This window comes from Trachinotus anak, unplaced genomic scaffold (assembly GCF_046630095.1).
Source record: "Trachinotus anak isolate AG129_WGS33_773 ecotype Australia unplaced genomic scaffold, CSIRO_AGI_Tana_v1 ptg000008l, whole genome shotgun sequence".
Lineage (NCBI taxonomy): Eukaryota > Metazoa > Chordata > Actinopteri > Carangiformes > Carangidae > Trachinotus > Trachinotus anak.
The window spans coordinates 19,177,501-19,199,278 of record NW_027273859.1 but is presented as its reverse complement, the minus strand read 5'-3'; the positions used below and the strand labels follow the sequence as shown (position 1 = coordinate 19,199,278).

Sequence of the window (21,778 nt, the reverse complement as noted above, 5' to 3'; positions counted from 1 at the left end):
ACAGCTGTCGACAGCGCAGAAGTATAAATATATAAAACAGAGAAAAGAAGAAAATCCCCACATTTGAAAGGTGGGTATGTTTGGCATTTTTTACTCGATAATTGACAAAACTAACTGATGAAACAACTATTCATTTCAGCACTAGAAACACATTGTTAAAAACGCTCTCCGGTCAATAAGGTCTGTGAACAGAACAATTCATCACATGATTCAGTGCTTCAGTTGTTTAGCTGACATATTTCCTGCTTACAAATAACCACCAAGTTATCCTTTATTTTTGTTTATTCCCACGTGTGTTTGATGCGTATGTTTTCTGGCCAGACTCAAAAAACATGGTTTATATGGTACTACATAGGATTCCTGTATCTTTTACTGAAGAATATATGTGATAATATAGAGTGTAACACATACTGTTTAGTATTCATCTTTATGGCTTTCGTTGCTTCCCAATGCTTTATGGAAGTCTATAAAATGATTCCTTCCATTTAATTGAAGAGTAAACACGACATAAAAGATCCGTCTTGACAGCATCTAATCAGCCTTATTGGCAAGTTCTGCTGGAAGAGAAGTCATCACATGACAGCAAATTTAATTCCCTGCCCATAACTCCAGGACACCTGTGCTGAATTGGCTGAATTGGTTTGTAACACACCGTGTTCAGTGAACTGGGGAGCAGAACTTCCCCATCAGCTCTAACACCAGACCAGCTACGGCTACAAACTACCTAGAAGGCTGTAATAGTCAGTCATCGCTCTGTCCTACTTTCCCTCTTTTCATCCTCCTCCTCCTCTCATATCTTCCCACCCTCTTACTCCATCCCTCCATTTCCCTCCTCCATCGCAGAAAGGAAATAGCAGCGCTGGTCTGATTGCTTCAGAGTGTCATCGATAAAAATAAAAACACCACTTTCTGGATGTATCTGAGAAAATTCAGCGGTAGATTGAAGGCTGTTCCGGCCGGACTGGATCATTGGATGTCATAAATTACAGCTCACATTCATTTTGCTATCTGCAGTATTTGAATATGCAAAATGAAATGAAATATAAACATGTGCAAAGGATAACCAAAGAGGAAATGAAACAGCTCACCTTAAATTGATAGATCTCAGCTTGAACATGCTGCAAACGCAAACAAGCTTCCACTTTTTCTCCCCCATTTTCTCGTCTCATTTCTCTTTTGCTGTCGACAAGCAGACAGGAGGAAAAAGAAGTGCAGGAAAGCCAATAAAGGCTGTGGGTGTTTTGCACAGGCCTGTGAGGTATAAAACTGGTGACTACATATAATACTAGATTAATAACTTGTTCATGCCTGCATTTCAATTCAATCCCCTTCTTCTCAGATAGCAAGCTTGAATTTTGTGAGGTGCTTTTATTCGCATGTTTGAGTGTGGTCTGGGCAAAAGAGAAAGAGAAACAGGTGAATGATTTAAAGGATATTTCCAGTTTACTGCTTCACTAGAGTCTTGTTTATGGTCATCATTCTTACTTCATAAAAGTTATTTCCATAGCTTCTTATTTCTATATTATTGTATTATTATAGCCCGATATCACAAATCACAAATTTGCCTTTAAAACCTGTGCAACACCAAGACACCTTCTGTCCTTACACCCTTGAATGGGACAATGAAAAACTCCCCATAAAACTGAAGAAACCTCATGAAGAGCAACAGAAGAAAAACCTCTCTTCTAGGATGAAGAGGGAAGCAGCGTTAGAAACAAAATGCTGCCCGAGAATTTCTTTTTTTTTTTTATCAGCATAATTAGGGAACCTAAACTGACAGCAAATCTTATTTATTTTCACAGCAGCTCACAGCAACTAAACCACAATTAAACTCTTTTCATGGTTATTTTCAAGCTCTCATAGCACTTGGGTAAGGGAAGGGTAATAACAAGCTTCAAGATGATGGTCTTGGTTTAATACTGGAAAAGTCATCAATGACTTGTAGTATGAGATAAGATGAATTTACAAATATGTATGTAAACAAAACTATGATTTTTCCCTAACCTTAACCAGCATGCTTTTGTAGCCTAAACATAACCACACACAGGACTCCGGATGTGAAGCCCAGTCTCGAGTGTCAAAGTCTTACACTTTTACCCAAATGTAGCACCTGCTTTAAAGACAAGTTACCAGTGAACATAATTCAGGTAGTAATAACATTTCCCTTCAAAACATACAGCACAATCTATTTGTGGTATATAAATTCAATTTGTAGTAGACAGGATTGGCTATTAAAGTTTTGGGTGCAAACTATTTTACAATGCAATACAATTCCTATTGCAGAGCCAACATTTTAGTTGCACCCTTTTATTGCTTTTACCTCTAAATGAAGTGGTAGTGGTTTTGCTGTGTTTTCAACAATTACTCTGGTGAATACAGCATTCTCATAACAAGTAGAAATGGTGTCCAAAACTATGAAAGTAAGATCCAAGATGTAATAAGCTGGAATTATACTTTAAGTGTGGCGGCACCGTGTCTGCAGGACACATAGAAAGGGACACAGATATAGATTCACAGGCGGACAGACGGACAGCAGCGCAGACCAACAGAGACAAGGGCAGCAGGTGCTGAAGATGGAAAGAAACTCAGAAAGTGACAGACATTGACAGACACATGAGACTGAGAGAAAAAGAGAGGAAGGTAAAAAGGGAGGGAGGGAGGGAGGGAGGAATGGAGGAGGATGGTGAGCTCCCCCGGCTGTGAACCTGCCATGTGTAGAGGCATGCTGCACCATCTGTGTTGAGACTGTTTATGCAACACACCACTGCTGCAGACACCCTGCAGATACACACCCCATACCACCTTGCCTAGCACAGCAATGAAAACAGCAACAAAAAATAACAACTACAGCAATGACGACAACAACGAAGTCGGGGAACGGCCAGGCCACACGTCTGACACCAAACGCAACAATTATGGAACAGATCATACGATGGCAACATAAGGTTTTGCATTACAATACAAACTTGGTTTTAATTGCAACAGCAACACCAGTAGAGCCAACAGCAGTCGAACTGGGCAGATTAGAGGAATTTAAAAAAAGACAGAAACATGGCAGCATGTTACTGCCACCGCTCGTTACCCTGCAACACAACATGACCCTAAACAGCACTGACAGCCGTTGACTGTTCTCTGTCATCTGGCCCAGAATCACATGCAAACTCTAATCATAATAAATTTGAATTGATCAGAACTGCAAACAATGAACCACAACACAGCCACCACAGTATCCGCCACAGCTACAAGCTGAGAACAAAGAGAAGCAAGAAGTGAGAGATAAAGGACAAGACAGAAAGAACAAACAACAGAAGTGATGTCACACGTATTGACAGAGACGGCAAGACAAGGCAAGACACGATGAGGTTTGTGAGGAAGGAAGATTACAAGACTGAGAGAAAGAGGCAGAGCAAGTGGGGTAAAAGAAGGCTATGGAAGAATGACCACAGAGACAGAGAGAGTCTAGTGCATGTTGACAGTGCTGTCGTGTCTTGGCGGTGCCAGCTAGACTCTAGAGATGTATTCAGCAGACACCGGCTGCTCAGAACGTGATCTCTTTGTGTGGAACCAGAACAGACCAAATGTCCGCAGAGAGGTGGTGGGGACTGTGGTGGTGCAAGATAAAGCTGTGAGTTTCCCCAAAAGCATTTTAGACACACAAAAATGGTCATCTACTGACCTAAAACCATCCATGAAAGCTCAGTGATTGTGCATTCATAGCTTAGCAACCGTAACGAGGCAGGCCTGTGAAGATTTGGATTTCTTTAAATATTCAAGTGTTGTGCATGGGGCTGAGTTAAGAGCAATACTAATAATTAAAAAAAAGTTTGGAGGCTCATGTCTTTTCTAGCACCTGTTCCAAACCAGACATACATGCACACAGTGTATTTCTTTATTGAAACCAATCTGCTGATGCTAACATGCGTGGCTAACCAGCTTGTTGCTGACAGAAGAAGCGGAGTAACAAGTAACCGAGCGTAGCAGTAGTTAACTGCATTATTTTATTTATTTATTATGATAGACCTGATAAACACTGTGTGAAAACCTGTAACATCTGTCCTGATGCCAATACATCAGATGTTCGATTACATTAGCGGCTGTGTCCTGCTTTGGGGAAGTATTTTTCTATATCTCATTTTAAAGTGGAACACACTACTTGAAAAAACAAACAATAATTCACAAATTGAGTTGCTTATGTAGTTTCTTATATCACTGTCCTATCATAAATGAACAGCTACTATCATGTCCACCTCATTCAGATCAATGAGGACTGGTTTAACAACAGATACCCCACTACAATTGTCCAACATAGGTTGGGTGGCAGGAATACATTTTTTTTTCTTTTTTAACTGTTACTATTATCTGGGGACATGCAGCAGTATCAAGGTTTCCATATCAGTGACTGAGGCAGAGTATGTCAAGCTAACCTGCCCCAGCAGTGTATGTAATACATCACAGACAAAACAGTAAAAAATACACATTCCTTATGCCACAGAGGCAAACTTGCTTAATTTAGGCCAGGTGCACTTTGCCTCTGCCAAGGTCGACTCCATAATATCATAACGCAAGATCAAAACTGCAACTTGTTTATTGGAAAATCTGCCCATCTGGCTAAGCATCTTGTCTGGCAGCGAGATGAAAAGATGACTCACAGAAATAATATTGGGGAATGAGGGGAAAGCAAACGATGTGAATCATGAGTAAGGCCTGGCAAGTCCCGATTGGCTCTGTAGTGGAAACCAGACTACACCGAGCCAGACTAGGCTGGGTGCCCAGCGCTGCCACCTAGGGCAGGGGACCAACAGAGAGGCCCTAGTTGAATGAGTATGCCTATTCATTTTGCCAACTGTGAAGCCAGTGAGGCAGAGCATGGAAGCAGAAACAGAGAGACAGAGAAAGATGAGAGTTTTAGGAAGACATCACGGTCATGGCTGGAAGAGTTTTGGATGAGCAAAGACTGAAAAATGAACGGAGGGATGGAGAGGAGGACAGGAAGTTGGTTTGAGAGAGATAATGATGTATCTACTTCGTACGATGGGGACAGCAGGTAAGCAGCAGTGGTATGACCTTTGAATGAGGAAGCCTGTGTGCTGGTGGTGTTACATGTGCTATGCCTCTTTGTTAGAAGACTTTCACAACTTTAAGCACTGTACGGGTAGTTCTGCACACTTTAACCATTAACTATATATTCTGTATGCTAAACATCACTGTTTTTTGTTTTTTTTCTTTTTTCAAAGCATATTCTTCTGCCTTTGCTGCAGGTAGGTGCACAGCTATGCTGCTGCAAGAGCTAAACACACTCCCAGGACTTGGGCTTTTACGTGATGTGAAACTGTGAAACCAGTATTGACAGCCCTGTCTCCTAGAAATTACGTTTATATACAACTAATTAGAAAAAACAAATGTAGAAATAGGAAATATAATTGCATCTGGTTAATGATTTCCCACAGATAATCTGTGAAAATCGGCACATGGGGAATAGATAAAAGGTTGTCTGTCATCATTTCCTTGGTTAAAGATCTGATGAAATTTTGGATTCAGAAATGTCTGTCGAACAGTAACTTCAACTGAGACCACCTGCTGCTGGGAGGATAAGTATATTTTCAGTAGAGCTGGGACTGTTTTGAAAACTTACTGCTAAATTCATGGAAGCTCTGACTTTTGAGTGTTTTTATTACAAGAACCTCTCAGATCCAAATTATACTTTATTCATGATGTCCATCTTTGTCTCTTGAGTTTGACTTCTTGGAAGAATTTATAATGAACGCAGAACATATTGGCTCCAGTCTCTCCAATCTAAGACATCAGGGCTCTCAATAAAAACAAAATCGCCATGAAGAAGTTTCCAGAGAGGTCCATGCTCATGTTTGCACTACTGCTTAAATGTATCTTTGGCAAGAAAATAGAAGTGACTCATGTTTCCTGCATCTACAAGTTTATAATTATTATATTAATCTGTCATGAATGAAATTGAAGGCTATCTGCAAGGTAGAATACAAATCAAGAAATTCATGTTTGTTGATGGATGACAGTAAAATAAAAGTATATATGATTTATAGCTAATGGGCTAAAACAGTCATTTCATGCACTCCATTGGGATAAAAACAACCCTTTAGCATAATGAACTCTTGCAACATGCTTCACAGATTACCATTAGAGTAATATTAGTGTATTAGCTTTAGTTCTATTGACATTCATTTATCACGCTTCTGCATAGGCTTGAACCCAGAAACCTTTACTGCAGCTGATCTGGAGATGGACAGGCAGCTCCTGGGGCAAAGAACACAAAGATGTGGGCTAATTTTAGACATGCTGCAGCACAAAGCAAAACACGGCAGAAAATTACAAGCAAGCCTCTGTTTAATGAGATGATAACTGATGCTATTGACATGTTTTGTAATTCAGTGAGATAGATTCATAATACTGGCAGATGTCTCACAGAGTCGCATCTCTGGCAGATAAAGTAAAGTAAGTGAAAAGACAAAATTAAACTTTATGTGGAGAGTTTTGAGTTGGTAGTCCACACTGATTTTTAAGGAATGCAGTGTTAAAAACTGAGGGTCAATATAAAGAGGGGGCAGTATGGCTGTAGAGGACAGGGGCAGGGAGAGTTATAATAACCTCCTGTCCAAAGGAACACCTTGGTCCTGGAGATACAGAGTAGAAAAGAAGCTTTGAGGGGCTGGGAGTAAGTGTCTTTATCTGTACAGGAACCGGAGGCTGCTGGGTCAAGTGGGGCTCATGGCTGGGTAGAGTAGATAGTGAGGTTGGAAAGTTGTGGGAGGGTGTTAGTTGGATCATAAGGCTGTGAGAAAAGAGGACAAGTTTCTGGGAGAAGCTGGATGTCCCAGTTTATTGCAATGAAATGAAATGAAATTCCATTCAAGTCAGCAACCTTCACATAAACATGCACAGAAGGCACTGGGGTTATAACTTTTTCTGTCTGTGCCCTGCAGCAAGATGCAAACTCTCCAAGGACAATAACAGAGTTTAAGACATACATATAGAATACAGTTTTAGAATAGAAGAAAAAACTGACAATTTGGGAAACATTTGTTTGTGTGGGGACTGGCCACAGGTGGGTCATTGGGGATGAAAGCAGAATGTTCATTTGGGCAGGAAAACAAAGAGGGAGCAGTGTTGAATATTTGATGGGGCTACTCCGCTAGGAATTAACATTGGTGCAGAAAGATGAAAGCCAGGGGAATGATGTTTGTTCAACAGAAAAAATAAATTATGCCTTTACAATTCAGACACAAAGTGTACTTTTGCATGTAGTACCAATTGTGGAGCTGTAGATCTAGACACAATGTGCATGATAAGAAGTGTGTATGACAAGGAAGCCTGCGATAACAACAGCAGATTTAACAAAGCAACACAAGTGACTGAAGCGCAAATTGAAAAGGAAAGATTTTATGAAAAACTAATTTATCTGCACATTACAAAAATGACAGAGGCAAGTCTTGACAAAGCGGGGCAACTAATGGGCCCAGGTGATATACCTGGTACATAACTGCAATGCTGGTGAGGGTGCAAATTTAGAAGTTATCCATTTTGGAGTTTCACAGTCTTACTTTCAGATACTGGTTTAAATGTTCGCCGTAGATTAAAATTTAATCCACACCATTTGGGCTGAGATCATGTTGATACATCTTTTCTGATGGATGATTCTGCAGGCCCTTGAATTACATCCACAAAATGCCTCTAATATGTCACAAATGGGCTACAGGAGGAAGGGTACATGCCTCAAGATTGTAGATTAGCCCAAAAGAGTACCTACATTATTACTAATCTATTTTAAAGTTGGTATCCCCATTTCTTACTCTGGTGGTTGCAGTGCCAACTCATTTCCACACCTCTTTGGACAGATAATGCCAAAAGAACTTTGACTGCATGTCCAAAGCAACTCAGTATCTCAATAATTTACATCAAATGTAAAAAAAAAAAAAAAATTGCTGCACTCGGATTCTGCTTAACAGGATACAACTCTCCACTCTATTCATCTTCTTCTCTTAAAGATCAATTAAATGATGCCAAAATAAATGTGCCCTATTATGGAGCTCTGACAGAGCACTGATGCTGGCTAATGGTTGTTCTGAGAGGAGAGGCTGCTCTTTTTCAGTACAATTAGGGCCTGAAAAAACAGACAACACACAAAAAGAAATCTGCCTTTCATCCAGTCTGAGTAGCTTCTTGCTCTGTTTGGCACTGCTCTTATTTTTTGTTAGTAAATGCTACTTAATGCTGAAGACATAGAGACAAAATGACAGACAATGTGAATGGGGAGTATCTACCAGCTGTTTACTTACCAGTCTTGAAGAAATGTTGCGAGGTCAGCATCAAATGTTATTCCTTTAATCATCGAAAGCTGTCGCCAGCAGTGGAAAGTGATGCCACTGTTGACTCTTGTCTCTCTTACATATTTTGTCTTACTGAAGTTAGCATGCTAACCAGCTAGCCCCAGCCCGCCCTTTCACTTTCCATAGTCTCTCACTGCAGCTTCCAAATCCGCCCTGAAGACATAGCACTTCCCAGAGGGTGTATTATAGTCTTTTGTATTATGAAGACAACGATGGATGAAGCTCTTGTCAAGCAACAATCACTAGCATCCAATCCTGGAAAGAAACCATGTCAGGCAGCAGAGAAGTGGCTGGTTCCACTTTGTAGGCATTCACCTTCTGTTCATTAGAGAGTCACAATTCAAAAATATTTTTAAATCAATTTTCTTGTGTAGCCTATGTGAATTTGTATTGAGAGATTTAGTATGATTTCATGTGTGTTACTCAGAGTTGTGGATTTGAGTCTGACAGTCTGACTTGTGACTTCTCTTGGACTTACAAAAAAGCTGTGCTGTGACTGAAAGGATACATTTTAAATCAATCTGGCAACACCGGGCAGGAGATAAATAAGGTGCGTTAAATTGACTAATTATTTTTCTTATGGTTTGAAACACACAAATAGGACTTGGACTTGAATTGGGGCTTGAGGGTCTTGACTTAGACCTTGACACAGGACTTCATCAATTCTGTTACAACCAAATTAGCACTCTTATTTAAAGTCTTACATAACCCATTTATTTTTTAGTAAAACAAAAGCATAAATCAAAGTATGTTTAACATGATGATCAGGTTTGTATTACTTGTCAAGCTTAAATCACAGTGGCATGTACAGACACCTTTTTCTGATTTCTTTCAGTGGTTCGATTTTGCTCATGCTCCAAGAAACACAAATATTTCACTACATACTTTCCTGTAGGCCAGAATACATCCTTCTGGGCATTAACTCAAGTGTCAAACAATAATAGTAACTGGGAACACCCAGTAATATGCATCATAATAAACTGAACACTGGATACTATGCTGCAAATACTGACTAAGGTTTGGTTAAATTTGTATTCAGCCAGTGTCCTAATATAGCACCACTTTCTGCTGGAGAGCACAGTATTAAATATTTTAATGACCAGGCACACATAAGAGGCAATGGCATGCAAAACAGATTGTTCTTGACACAACACAGATTTGTCGTGACTGGCTCTCTGCTATTGTTCTCCTTTTATTAGCTGCTCATAGCTTGCTTGTCCGTTGTGAAGGGTTGTGCCTCATAAAAGCAGACGGGCGCTATCTGTGCAGCTTAATGCTGTTGTTGTGACTCTTAGCCCTTGTTCATCTTTTACAAAAGACACTCATGATCATGTCTCCATTGACTTTTAAAACAGTGGTTGTCAAACAGACCCGAGACGAGCATCATTGCACAGACGGAGTGTACATACTGTTAAAACACACACACGCACACACAAGCATTATTTTGTCTTTAGTTCACACACACTGATCTGCACACACAAAGTCCTTACAAGCACTTATGTATGCACTCACAACTGCACACTTGATTTTTTTGTCAGTAGCAAGAGACCATGTTCCCATGAATGTTGCTATGTTTGTACCATGAGTTCACTGTTCACGCTGAAACAGTTACATCAAGAGGTGTTCACTGCACGTACGAACGAGTCTTTAACAATGAATCTTCAGACTGAACTGACAACGTTGAATCACCACAGTCACTGAACAAATCAGTGGCTTTTAGCAGTGGAGCACTGGTGACTGAGAGCACTGTTGTCAGCTCAGCTGCAATACATGTTACTCCCTCATTAAAAGCCTATTAGAAGACCATGAAAGCCACAGAAAAAAACATAGTCTGATAACTCTGTCATAAACAATAGGCTGCTGTGCTATTAGCATTATTTAATGCTCATGCCTTCTGTAGGTTTCCACTATGAAACTGTAAATAGGTGTTAGTAGTGATTTATGAGTTCAACCTCTAATTACATCTCTTCTTCCTTAGCTTTTGGTTTGCAAACAATGGAGCTGTGTATTTCCATCACAGACTGACCATTTTAATGCTTGATTTCAGTTCTTGGTCGTAGGTTTCAGTCACATTAATATTTATAAACACAAAATTTCAGACTGAAATCAGTGTAGTTCAATGGAATTGCCTCAGTCTGTCTCTTTGCTTACGGAGCTCAAGTAAATTTGTGTGGCGCCTTCATATGAATTCAACTTGGGTAGACTCTGACATGTAGATTTGCGTTGGTGACCACTTAAACAGTTGTGATAATGTTTTTTTTACCTTTAAGTGGATAACAGAGACTAAAATTGAGAAAGTATCCAATTTTCTTTGACCCTGTTCTGCTGAATAGGAAGCAATGTCAATAGAGGTTCCTCATTCGTATCCATTTTGGCTCAAACAAAATTGGCTACATCCAATGGTGGCCCCTGAACAACAAGTCACTACTTCCCTAAGCTTTGCATGAATTTCACTATGCCATTTTTGTGGTGTGACCAAGCACTGAACAGGATAAAGCTAAGTTGTGTTGCCTCTGACTCTTTCTGTTTGCTCAATTTAATTTCTGTTTGGCTCAACAGCAGGCGTTATCATGGTTACATCTTACTTATAAAAAGTTCCCCAACCACAATCCATCATGAGACTCCTCCAGAGTCATCATGAGATCCTGAGGAGTCACATGATGTATGTATTAAACTTCCACTTAATGTGCAAGTCCTGAATGAGTAAGAACAATGTTGTGTTCAGATTTATCCACATTATCGTGGGTAGTGAATAGTGGGTTCAATTGTTTGCTTGTTTTTGTGTATCCTAGAAGTCAGCTCTCAGTGTCGGTCATCTGTGGCTAATCTCTGTTAGCCCTGTAGGACTGCAGACACATACTGAGGTAAGTACATTAGACACTTATTAAAGCTGGAAAAGGACAGTACCCCTCCAAACCAGACGCTCTGTAAAAACCACTGCGCTTTGGATGTGTGTGTTTCTGTGGTGTCTGGCCAAACTTTGTTTGCCTCATCACACACACCAGAGCATGTAAACAGCTTTGACAAGTACACGCAGAGACACAACTCACCAGACATAAATACACAAACTCAGACACACACTCCCCCTATCGTTCTCATTGGGACTCTGTGTGCTGTGTTCTGCCGGATCTCAGTGTGAGTCTCAGTGTGTGTGAGTCTCTTTTTTCTCTTCTTTTTTTTCTAGGCGACCATCTCTGCTCAGCCTTGCCATCTGTTCTCCATGCTGTGGAACACGGCGCTCCCTCTAGCTGCAGGCATTTTCACATGGTGGCAAAAATTGTCAATTGGATTTAAAAAAAAAAAAAAAAAACAAACAAAAAAAAAACACTCATGACAGAAGTGGTTCAAAATGTGACTTTGACTGTTTTCTGGGACATTTTAGTCACTCGGTGAGTAATTTTACAATTTTTCATCACAGGTTTAGTAAGTGTATCTAAATTTTTTTGTCCAAATGTGTGTTTTGTGTGTGGCTATGTACCTTTGTGTGTGGTCATATCTCCATTTAAGTTTTACTCAAGGTTTACTCTCATTTCATAGGAGGAAATTACAGTAACTTTTTTATAAGATGGAAGTGGGTCTGATTTTGTTTATTGGTTTATTGGGTATTTACATTTTATGTGCTCTCCACATGCTGATAATCCCATTAACACAGCTTGCCGCCTACTAAGGTTAGACTCAAAATGCAACACAACCACACAGGAACGTTTTCTGTAATCACTCTGCTGAGTGGGGGACAACCTTTTTAAATTAAAATATAGTTTGTGAACATTTTTTTAGTGGGACACACACAGGATTACATCTGTATCCTGTCATATTTTACCTAGATCCATCCATCCATCCATCCATTCACTACTTACCTGGGTCTGTGAAGCAGCAGCAGTGGTCTAAGAAAAGTAGCCTAAATGTCCTCCATGACCTCAAGCTGTTCTTGGGGGATCCTAGGCCAAATACGATATCAGTACACTACAGTGAACACTACAGTGTGATCTACTTGTGCCTTGAATACCACCAAAATGAAATGTCAAGGAAGCATCCTGATCAGATCAACAAACCCCCTCAACTGGCTCCTTCCAAATGTTTGGGAGCTTATCGCTTTCTGCCTACAAAGGAGCTCAGACATCCAGCGAAGAAAGCTCAATTCAGCTCACTTTGTCCTGGATCTCATTCTTAGATTCACTAACCTTGTGTACACATGTGGTTTGAAATGCAAGTCAACCGACACAGCGACGAGTTGGCGAGGCACCTGCATCTGCCGACTCGGCACCAGGCCACCCACCGGTTGATGTTATCCTCTCACACTTGAGGCAGCAGGTTGCTCCAGAACCAAAGGGGCTTATCCAAGATTTTCCTGCTCTCAGACTTGGAGATGCTGATGCTGATTTCTTCTTCTTCATCTTCTGCATTTTTGAGATCAATGTCTAAAGAGGTCAATCAAACTACATCATCAGCAAAAAGCAGAGTTGCATTTGTGAGGTCAATAACCGACTCTCTTGTGTTCATGCATCTTTGCAAGATACAATCTTACACAGGTTATTGTTTGCTAATAAATAAAAACGTAATGTTTAATAATCTGAAAAAAGTCACATGACAAAGAGGTAAAGCAAGGTAAGTACGGTGGGACCCAAGTATTTAAGTCAGTAAGGAAGCAGGTAAAGGTTATATACACTGTCACTGGTCACTAAATATATCTGCACAGTAGAAAATTCAGCTGGAATGTATGCATGTAGCATTACTGAACAAGTAAAAAAAAACAAAGAATCCATTGGTTTTCTGAGACAATCTGTTAGCGCCCAATATCATGTGTTACATTTTACAAAAGTAAATTATTGATTTTGAAAACATTCAATGGTCAGATGGCATCTGACCATCTGACAAGCAGCTCAGAGAAAATATAAAGCTCACTTAGGAGCAGAGATATTGGCTTTTACTACATCTGCACAGGAGAACAACACCTGGGAATCTGGGAACTTCTCAAGGTTTCATTCAAAGTAGGGGAGAGAGGAAATATTCACACACACACACACACACGCTTGTGCACATGTGCGCACACACACACACAAACACACACACGTAAAAACAAAAGCATATGAACAAGGACGTATGCATGCATCCATCTACACAGCGAAACTTGCATATCTGCACACACACACACACACACACACACAAGGCACACGCACGTATACACTGGGGGTCCGCTGTGCCTCCCAGAACTCCCATCTGTTGAACCAGCAGTCCAGGTTGGTCTTAATGAGAAATAATGAGCCTTCACTAAATAACAACAGCTTGGATGGATTTCACCTCCGATTCAGATTTTATTAGAATGGCTTTCATTCTCCGAGTTACAAAATTCATTTGTTTCAAGTCAAAATGACATTCTGACTTTTCATTTCTTTTTTACTTCCTTTTTCTCTGGGTAAGCATGAATCTTTAAGAACACTGACTATTGGCACATTCAAACACCTTCTTATGACTAATTTATAGAGCAATCAAACATTAAGTTACTCACTGCAGGGTATAGAAAAATGTCACGATGAAACTTTTTTACATTGAAAAAGGCAATTTTCCCGACATCTCCTTGATGAAGACATAAAAATTCAAAGCACAATGAGAATCATCACGCGGACCTCTCTAAGTTCTGAGCACAAACCTGGATTAAATGGAGCTCATAAGGAAAAGGAACCCCTCCCTACAAATTTTGACATTTTTCTCTAATAAATCAGAGCAAGAATGTAATTGCTAAGCTTCTAACAGCTGGCATAGCTGTCAGCAAAACACTAAAAGAGTGTGTGTGTGTGTGTGTGTGTGTGTGTGTGTGTGTGTGTGTGTGTGTGTGTATGTATGTGTTTGTGTGTCTGGCTGTACAGAGAGCAGCAGGCATCAAGTCAAGGAATCCAACTGGCCTTGTACGATTTCAAGCTGGAAGAAAGAGAAGATAAGGTTGAGTTTTGGAAAAAAGACGTGCACATACACATACACACACATGCGCTCTCACATGAAAAGGAATAAAAAAAATAATAAAGACAGAAAAAGAGTGAGACAGGTGCAAGTATGTATGTATGCAAGTGTGAGGGAGACGCAGGTAGATGGATTTTGTAAGGCAATGTCTGCAAACCAGGATGAAATGCAACAAGGATGATTAGCACTGAAACACAAAGATACACATACAATGTGACAGTAAATTGGACACAAGCATGTATGCACCACATACACACACATGCACACACACTAAAAGACAAACCTTGTTGTAGAAATCAAGCAGCTCCTGGTGGTTAAACTCAACAAAGACATTTTCCTGAACCTGGAGAGAGAGAGACAGACAGAGAGGGAGAGAGAGAGAAAGAGGTAGGGTTAATGAGGGTCAGAAAGACATAGGAGCGAGGGGAACAAGCTCCCCAACAAATAAGAAAAATAAGTTCAAAGACGTATGAGAGCAACAGAACTGAGGATACAAAAGCAGCGGTAAGAGCACATACGTAAGACTCATGACCAAGATTTCTTCCGTCGGCTTCTTGTGCTTTCTAAAACCATCATTAATTATTGCTGCTCTCTGGCCAGTACACACTATCCTCTAAGTGTTATCCATCAGAGAGTTTAAAAATACACTGACGGAAAAGTCACTGTCCACTAACTCATGGAGGGAACACCCATCACTCTCTCTCTCCATTTGATTTGGCTTAGTTCTAAAAAGTTGAGACAGGCTGCATCATTTGTTGCCCTGCGTAGCTAAATATGTACTAAAGGCTCAACATAGGACTCAACAGTGTATTGTTTCAACACTGACATCACAGCAGGAGTACAAGTACAGCAGTCATATCGAAGATGATGCTCCGTATAAACCATTTTTGTTGTATGTTGAAATCTCATATACTGACCTTTTATATAGTTCAATTTTCCAAGGTTCATCTTAAACACAACACACACCGTCTTATCCATCTGACAAAGCAAACGGATTCATTTGGCATACAAGGAAGAAGATAAGCTAACAAGGGATTTTTTTTTATCTAATAAGTGAAAAAGACAAAACAAATAGTGAAATAAATAAATCGTGGTGAATCCAATTTCTATGTTTGTTGATGCAATATTTTTTCTTTCTGTCTTTCCCTTTCTTCAGCAGTTAATAACGGTAACTAAACCTAGAGTTCTCTATATCTGCTGAAATTATGTAACTTTGTTATTTTATCAAGATTTTAAAAGCAAATAGTGCATTTTATAGAGTCAGGAATTGGATTAATATTAATATAATGGAACAAATATAAGTTGAGCTACTTTTTTAGTGGATAATCAATTGTGTGTCTTGTTGAGCTGGAACCATAATATTAAGATTTGGGACGACTGCTTCAATATTTTTAAGTTTGATGAGTCGGTTCTCAGTTATTTGACAAATTCTGACAGTTTATGAGCAACAAGTTATTGTTAGACAATGTCAACTGCATCATTATGTGCTCAGGCTCCCCTGGGACTCGTTTGCTTCTTCTCTCTTCTTTCTGTAAAGACTTGACAAACTATCAGGGGATGCAAGGTTGCCCAGAAAAATATTTGTATCATCATCATCATCATCATCATCATCATCATCATCATCATCATCATCATCATCAACACCATCCCATCAGAAACAAAGGCCGAACAACAACCCACCACCATGAGCGGGTGTAATGGCGAGCCACTTTATCAAAACCCATGATTGAGAAAATAGCTATAATATGTGAAATGCTTTCTGGGCAGCAGAGAATGAGAAGGACAGTCTTGTAGCGAACCAAAGTACACTCAGTGCTGTCACTCTGACTGTTGATAATAACACTGAACTCCCCGCACCAACAAGGAGGGCAGAGGAGGGCAGGAGGAAAAATACAGAAAAAGCAAACACAAAACAAACATGAAGAAAGACACAAACAAAAAAAAATAAAGAAATAAATCTCGACTGAAAGACACTCAAACCACATGCGAGTTGTCTGATTGCACTCTCCTGTCTACAGCACTCTTCCCTGCAGTTTGGTGCTTAGAGACTAAATGGGGCTTCAGGGCTTGAAACTAACTGGTTGGCTGGTTGGTTGGCTGGTTGGGTGGGTGGGTGGAAAGAGGTCATGTGTCACAGCAAATTAATTACAGAGATATTAATTAGAAGCAACGTTAAAAGTCCATAAAGGAGAACACAGAGGGAAAGTGCTATCTCTCGTCAAAGCCCCGACTCCACAGCAGCGGCTCCACAGCGCAAGGAGAATGTAGGGCAGCCTTGAATTTGGCTACAGCAGGAGGAGTGCTGGAAGGGCAGCCTCTGCACGACAGGTAATAAAACAACTTATTTAGGTGCCATTACCACGTAATTAAAAATGAAAAGAAGAGGCTCATCAGAGTAGTTCTAGAAGGTGATAAATAATTAGTAAACAAGGCATTGTTGGGAAATGATTTGAGTTTAAATACAAATTGGGCATGCAGTTAAGTAACTTCAATAATGAGCTCACCCCGTGTTTCCAAGCCCACTGATCTGATTCACACTTCACACCACACTGCTTCCTATTTATCTCCACTATGGCAAACACTATTGTAATGAGGAGAAACCAGCGCTGCATAATTAGTCTTTTGGGTTAATGGTTTTTGGTGTGCTGGGGTCACAGTAACAACCCCAGCACATTTTTTAAAAGAAATAAGCACTTGTCAGCCAACTGAGATGTGTCTATTACTGTCTGACAGAGGTGAGACAAGGGGCACCTGAAAACGCAGTTTCAGAGTGAGAAATATGAGGTCGATCAAAACTGAGCAACAATAGAGTGAAGACAACAAACCAGTCTTTATGTTACACAGGGGTCAAGGATGAAAGTGTTTGTGAGTGTGTTGTGAGATTGACAAGTGTGTTCTGATGATGAATTTTCAGGCACTGTTGGGTGTGTGTGTGAGATAGAGAAACAGAGTTTTGGCTTGGTAACATATGCACAAGGGTGTGCGCGTGCGTGTTTGTGTGTGTGTGTGTGTGTGTGTGTGTGTGTTTTTGGCCCATCCCATTGTTCCTCAGGGTTGAGATTTTGCCAGGCAGTAACCCAACAAGGCTCTGACAGATCTAGGCTAACACTAATGGGGATAGGATGCATCATCCTCATCATCACAGGCCCCTATACTACCACTGCGCATGCACACACATGCACACACATGCACACACACACACACACACACACACACACACACACACACACACACACATACACGCATAAACTTCTTATCTGTCTCAGTGCCAAAATCCTCAAGAATTCACTTGGATCTGGTGTTCCATATATACTACAGTACATTATTACAATATCGGCTACACACTAAAGGAGGTCCAACACATATAAGAGAATAAATTAAAAAAAGAATAATTAAGAATAATAAAATAAAACAAGGACATTTCTCCAGACCGGGACTAAATACTCAGTTGCAGTTCTTGTTACAAGCATAATAGCTTTCGACATGCTTTCTTACACAATTCCCTAGATGAGCCAGCAAAGTCAACGAGACAACTGCGAGACAAAGTCTTTAGGGATTACAACACAACTCAACTTGATACCTGATACTGGATAACACAGTGTCCATTGGTTGTCAGTAATAATAACACTGTATGCTCATCAAGTTTCTTTCTGTTTTCTGGGAACGTGACAACATAGCTAAAAAGAAGCCTGACTGGGAGCTGTGTGTTGTAAACATCCATCAAAATTTACAGACTGACTTCACGCTTCAGCTTCGTCCATCCTCACCATAGTTGTGGAGTGTAATTTTATTGCCATTTCAGGTGTGTTCACTTTGAGTTTTACTTTGAAATCATGTATCCAAACTGTGGTTCCTGGGATGGGAATGTCAGTATTTCTGTCAGCCAGTCACTTTGGCCAAGACTAAAATATATAAACAATTGACATGAAAGTTTGTACAGACATTCGCGGTCCCCAAATGACAAACCCTAATGTCTTTTGTGACTTTTCGCTAACACTTCCTCTAGCGCCACTGTGGGGGCCAACAAATTTTGTTTTCAAGTGAAATGTTTCACTTTGGCACAGATATCGATTGTGCCAAGAGGATGAATAATAACGAACCCCATAACTCAGGTGGTCCCCTGACATTTTATCTGGAGCTAGCAGCTCCCCCTTCTACAAAATGACTCCACATCTATAAAATGGACACAGATTTTGGACTTTTTATGTTATGCCACCAGCAGTTTGATATTTATGGTTCAAAGTGAAATATCTGGAAGACTGTTAAATGGATTTCCAGGTAATTTGATGCAGACATTCTTGGTGAACTTTGGCGGACTCCTGGCTTTTCATCTAGCTGCATCCTCAGGTCAAAATTTCAATATCTTAAATACCTTTTTGTTATCTGTTCAACTGGTCAGTTTTTTTTTAAGCTGAGATTTACAGCAATACCAAGCAGCTAGAGTAGACTGTTGGTCTTATTCCTGTATTCCCCTATTGGATTTTGTCGTAGTGACATTACCACGTTTCTGCAAGTTACTGCAAAGAACACAATGATGCTAGAAATAGAAATGAAAGCCAAAACTTTAAAGACAACAATCCAGTTGCAGTATCATGAACCTATATTACCCTTTAGATAAACTGGAGCTAAACTGAACAAGTGTACTCTCCCTAAAGCTCAGAGAGTGGCTTGTCTTGTGTCATAGATGAACAATCTGCAACTGCTGCACTGATGTCAAGATGAGACCAATTTCACAATTTTGAGCTTTCAGAGGGTTTCTGTCCCTGAATAAACCAATGACTGTATTCTGATTGATAACAAAGCGACACATTCAAAAAGCAGTGCTTTTATCCCATCAAGTAGTTAATGATGTCAGAAATGTCAGTTTATATGAGACACAGATGTACGGCATCGAGTGGTGGTACGCTCATACCACAAGAAAACTGTGTGAATGGAGCTGTATGGATGCAAAAAGGCGCTCTTCATCAATTATTTGCTTCAGTGCAATAAAGGATAGCTTGGATTTGAAACACTTGTCAAAGCATTGAATTTTTTTATTTTTTCTGAGTGCTTCACAGAAACTGAATTTCTTACTTTTCACTGATAAAAGCAAAGAACAGCGGGGTGGGGAGAGGGAAAGTGAGAGGGAAGTAAAGATGACAAGAAAGAGAGATTGACAAAAACAAAGAGGGGAGAAGAGAAATAGAAAAAGACATAAGAGAAATGAGACGCAATGTGAAAACCAGAGATGAGGAGAATGTGACAGATAATGAAATCTTAAGTAAAAGAGTGAAAAATTGTGATAACCCAAAAGGAAAAAAAAAAAAAAAAAAAAAAAGCATCTCAAACGTCAAACTAAAAAGAATCCATTGAGACAAAGAATGTGTCTTATATCTAGAAATTTAACTTTAAACCTGATGTAACAACACAGCTGTCTATAACTTCACAGACAGAGAGAAAGAGAGATGGGACAACACATTTGTAGTGTCTGTGTGAAACCCTCTGCTGGGTGAAGCAATCTTAAAATATGCATGAAAAAGTCCATACCAGACCGACACAAAGTGAAACAAATCAGGCTCAAGTGTTGACAGCGAGCGCCAGTCAATTTTCTGCAGGGTGGTCAACTGATGTGTCCCCATGTGAAAGTTTGTGTGTGTCTTGGAGAAAGGTGGAGAAGTTTCTGACCTGTACTGTATGTTTTCATAGACACCAGTGTATAGACCACAGGATTCAAAAACTGCCATCTGCATGTTTCCAAAGGAGGGCAGAAGCTGGCATTGAGGCTGTTAATAGCTGTGCATGAAGACAATACAAGGGGCTTTGTTGGTGTGGCTGTGTTGCTACAGGTAAACCAGTAGGAGATAAAATGAAAAGGGTACAGAACAGCTCATGATATATGATGCATCAATGACTCGGAAGGCTTATCAGACACCAAAACACTCAACATGATTTTTAATACTGTGAGACATAATTTTAGCACTATGTAGAGTAGGGATGATGAACTGATCAGAGGAACGCACTGTTCATATTACAAAGTAGTTGTAAGTAGTGCTCTTGCATATATCTGATCAACACTGGAAGATGTTTACACTGTGTTGCAGTAAATTTTGAGCCAATGTTAACTTTTTTTGCCAAAGCACACTGTGTCAGGATCCCTGCTGTGCTACTGCAATGAACGAAGAGGCTGCACGCATTCAGCGTAGCACATCGTCAGTCTGAACGCAGCCTAACCCTCAGGGATGGGGAGGTTCATACGACTAACTGGTGCAGGGACTATGACATGCTTACCCTCATCAACTTCCTACCTTGCAAACATTGTTAGTTGTGTTTGTAGGAGCAACCTGCAAAGCCAGAAACATGACAGGTGGGAAATGAAACCAGCTTCCCTTTAGCCTAGGTGCACATGTGGAGTTCATTTAACCTAGGGTTTGCCAGTCATTCATCATCAATCAGTTCAAGTCAGCTCTTAATTTGCAAAAACAAGATGATTATGAGATAAAATAAAAACAGATCCACATCCTACTGGTAACTACCCAAAAGTGTATAGAGCGTTAAACCTTTTAGATCTTGATGTAGTCCACTTGGCATCAAAAACCACATAAATGTTTCAGCACATACATTGAATCCACTTATTTTGGTACTTCAGAGAATTTAAAATGAAATTATATTTTTGCCAAATGCCAAAAAAGCATAAAATACACTACAGTTCATACCCGCTGAAAAAAAATTGGTTGGTGTGTGAACATTCAGCATAAAAAGGTATCTTGCTGCTTTTCTGCTTCCATCAATATTACACCAACACAGCATTAAATCAGCCTCACCATCTCAAGTGCTGTGCAGAAAGAGAGTATGGTCCATTATAGGTCCTCTGAGACTTTGCTACATTACATGACTTCTAGTGACTATGAGCTTTTTGACAGTTTGCCCGACTGGAGACCTCCGCCGCTGTCTGGTTGTTGACTTTTGCCTGACAGAGAGAAATCTTGACAATGAAAGACAAAGAGACAGAAAGAGAGGCGAAATGCACAGGAGGCTGAGCTGTCGGATTTTGGCAACCCTTTATCCCTCATACTCTCAATACACGCTCATAACAAATACACCCTTCCCCTTCCTGGCTGCTTTACTGTAATTTACACATACACACAAGCACACACTCCTCTGACCATTATTCATCAAAATAAAAATCTACAAGGCTCGACGGTGCCATGGGCACATAGAACTTTACAAATACCTGATGACTCAGTGACTGTTGGTTTATCTGTCGATCTGGTATTTCAATTTGTCTGCGTGCTTGACTGCTTCTCCGTTGGTCAGTATACAGCAACGGCAGTATATGCGTCATTACTGTTTGTCAGTTAGCTTACAATACATGCATGTCTGCCAACTTGTCTGCCTGTCCTCCTCTCTGTCTTTGTGCCAGCCTACATTCACAAGCTTCTCTGGCTGTCTGAGCTGCTTTCTGCCATCTTGCTGAAAGATGATCAGTG

The 21,778-nt window shown here is 40.2% G+C and overlaps 1 protein-coding gene across 2 annotated transcripts in view; it reads right to left on the bottom strand.

The window, feature by feature from the left end:
• Window positions 1–13,649: 13,649 nt before the first annotated feature.
• The window catches only part of commd10 (COMM domain containing 10), a 57,836-nt gene continuing 49,707 nt past the window's right edge, over window positions 13,650–21,778 (bottom strand). For both annotated transcript variants that reach the window (XR_011691642.1, XM_071483296.1), the window contains 2 exons: window positions 14,596–14,655; window positions 13,650–14,273 (listed from right to left, as the gene is read on the bottom strand). Coding sequence is in view for 1 of the 2 variants with exons in the window: in XM_071483296.1 (XP_071339397.1) it covers window positions 14,235–14,273; window positions 14,596–14,655 (99 nt within the window). In the remaining variant the exon portion in view is untranslated. The remainder of the gene's footprint in view (window positions 14,274–14,595; window positions 14,656–21,778) is intronic.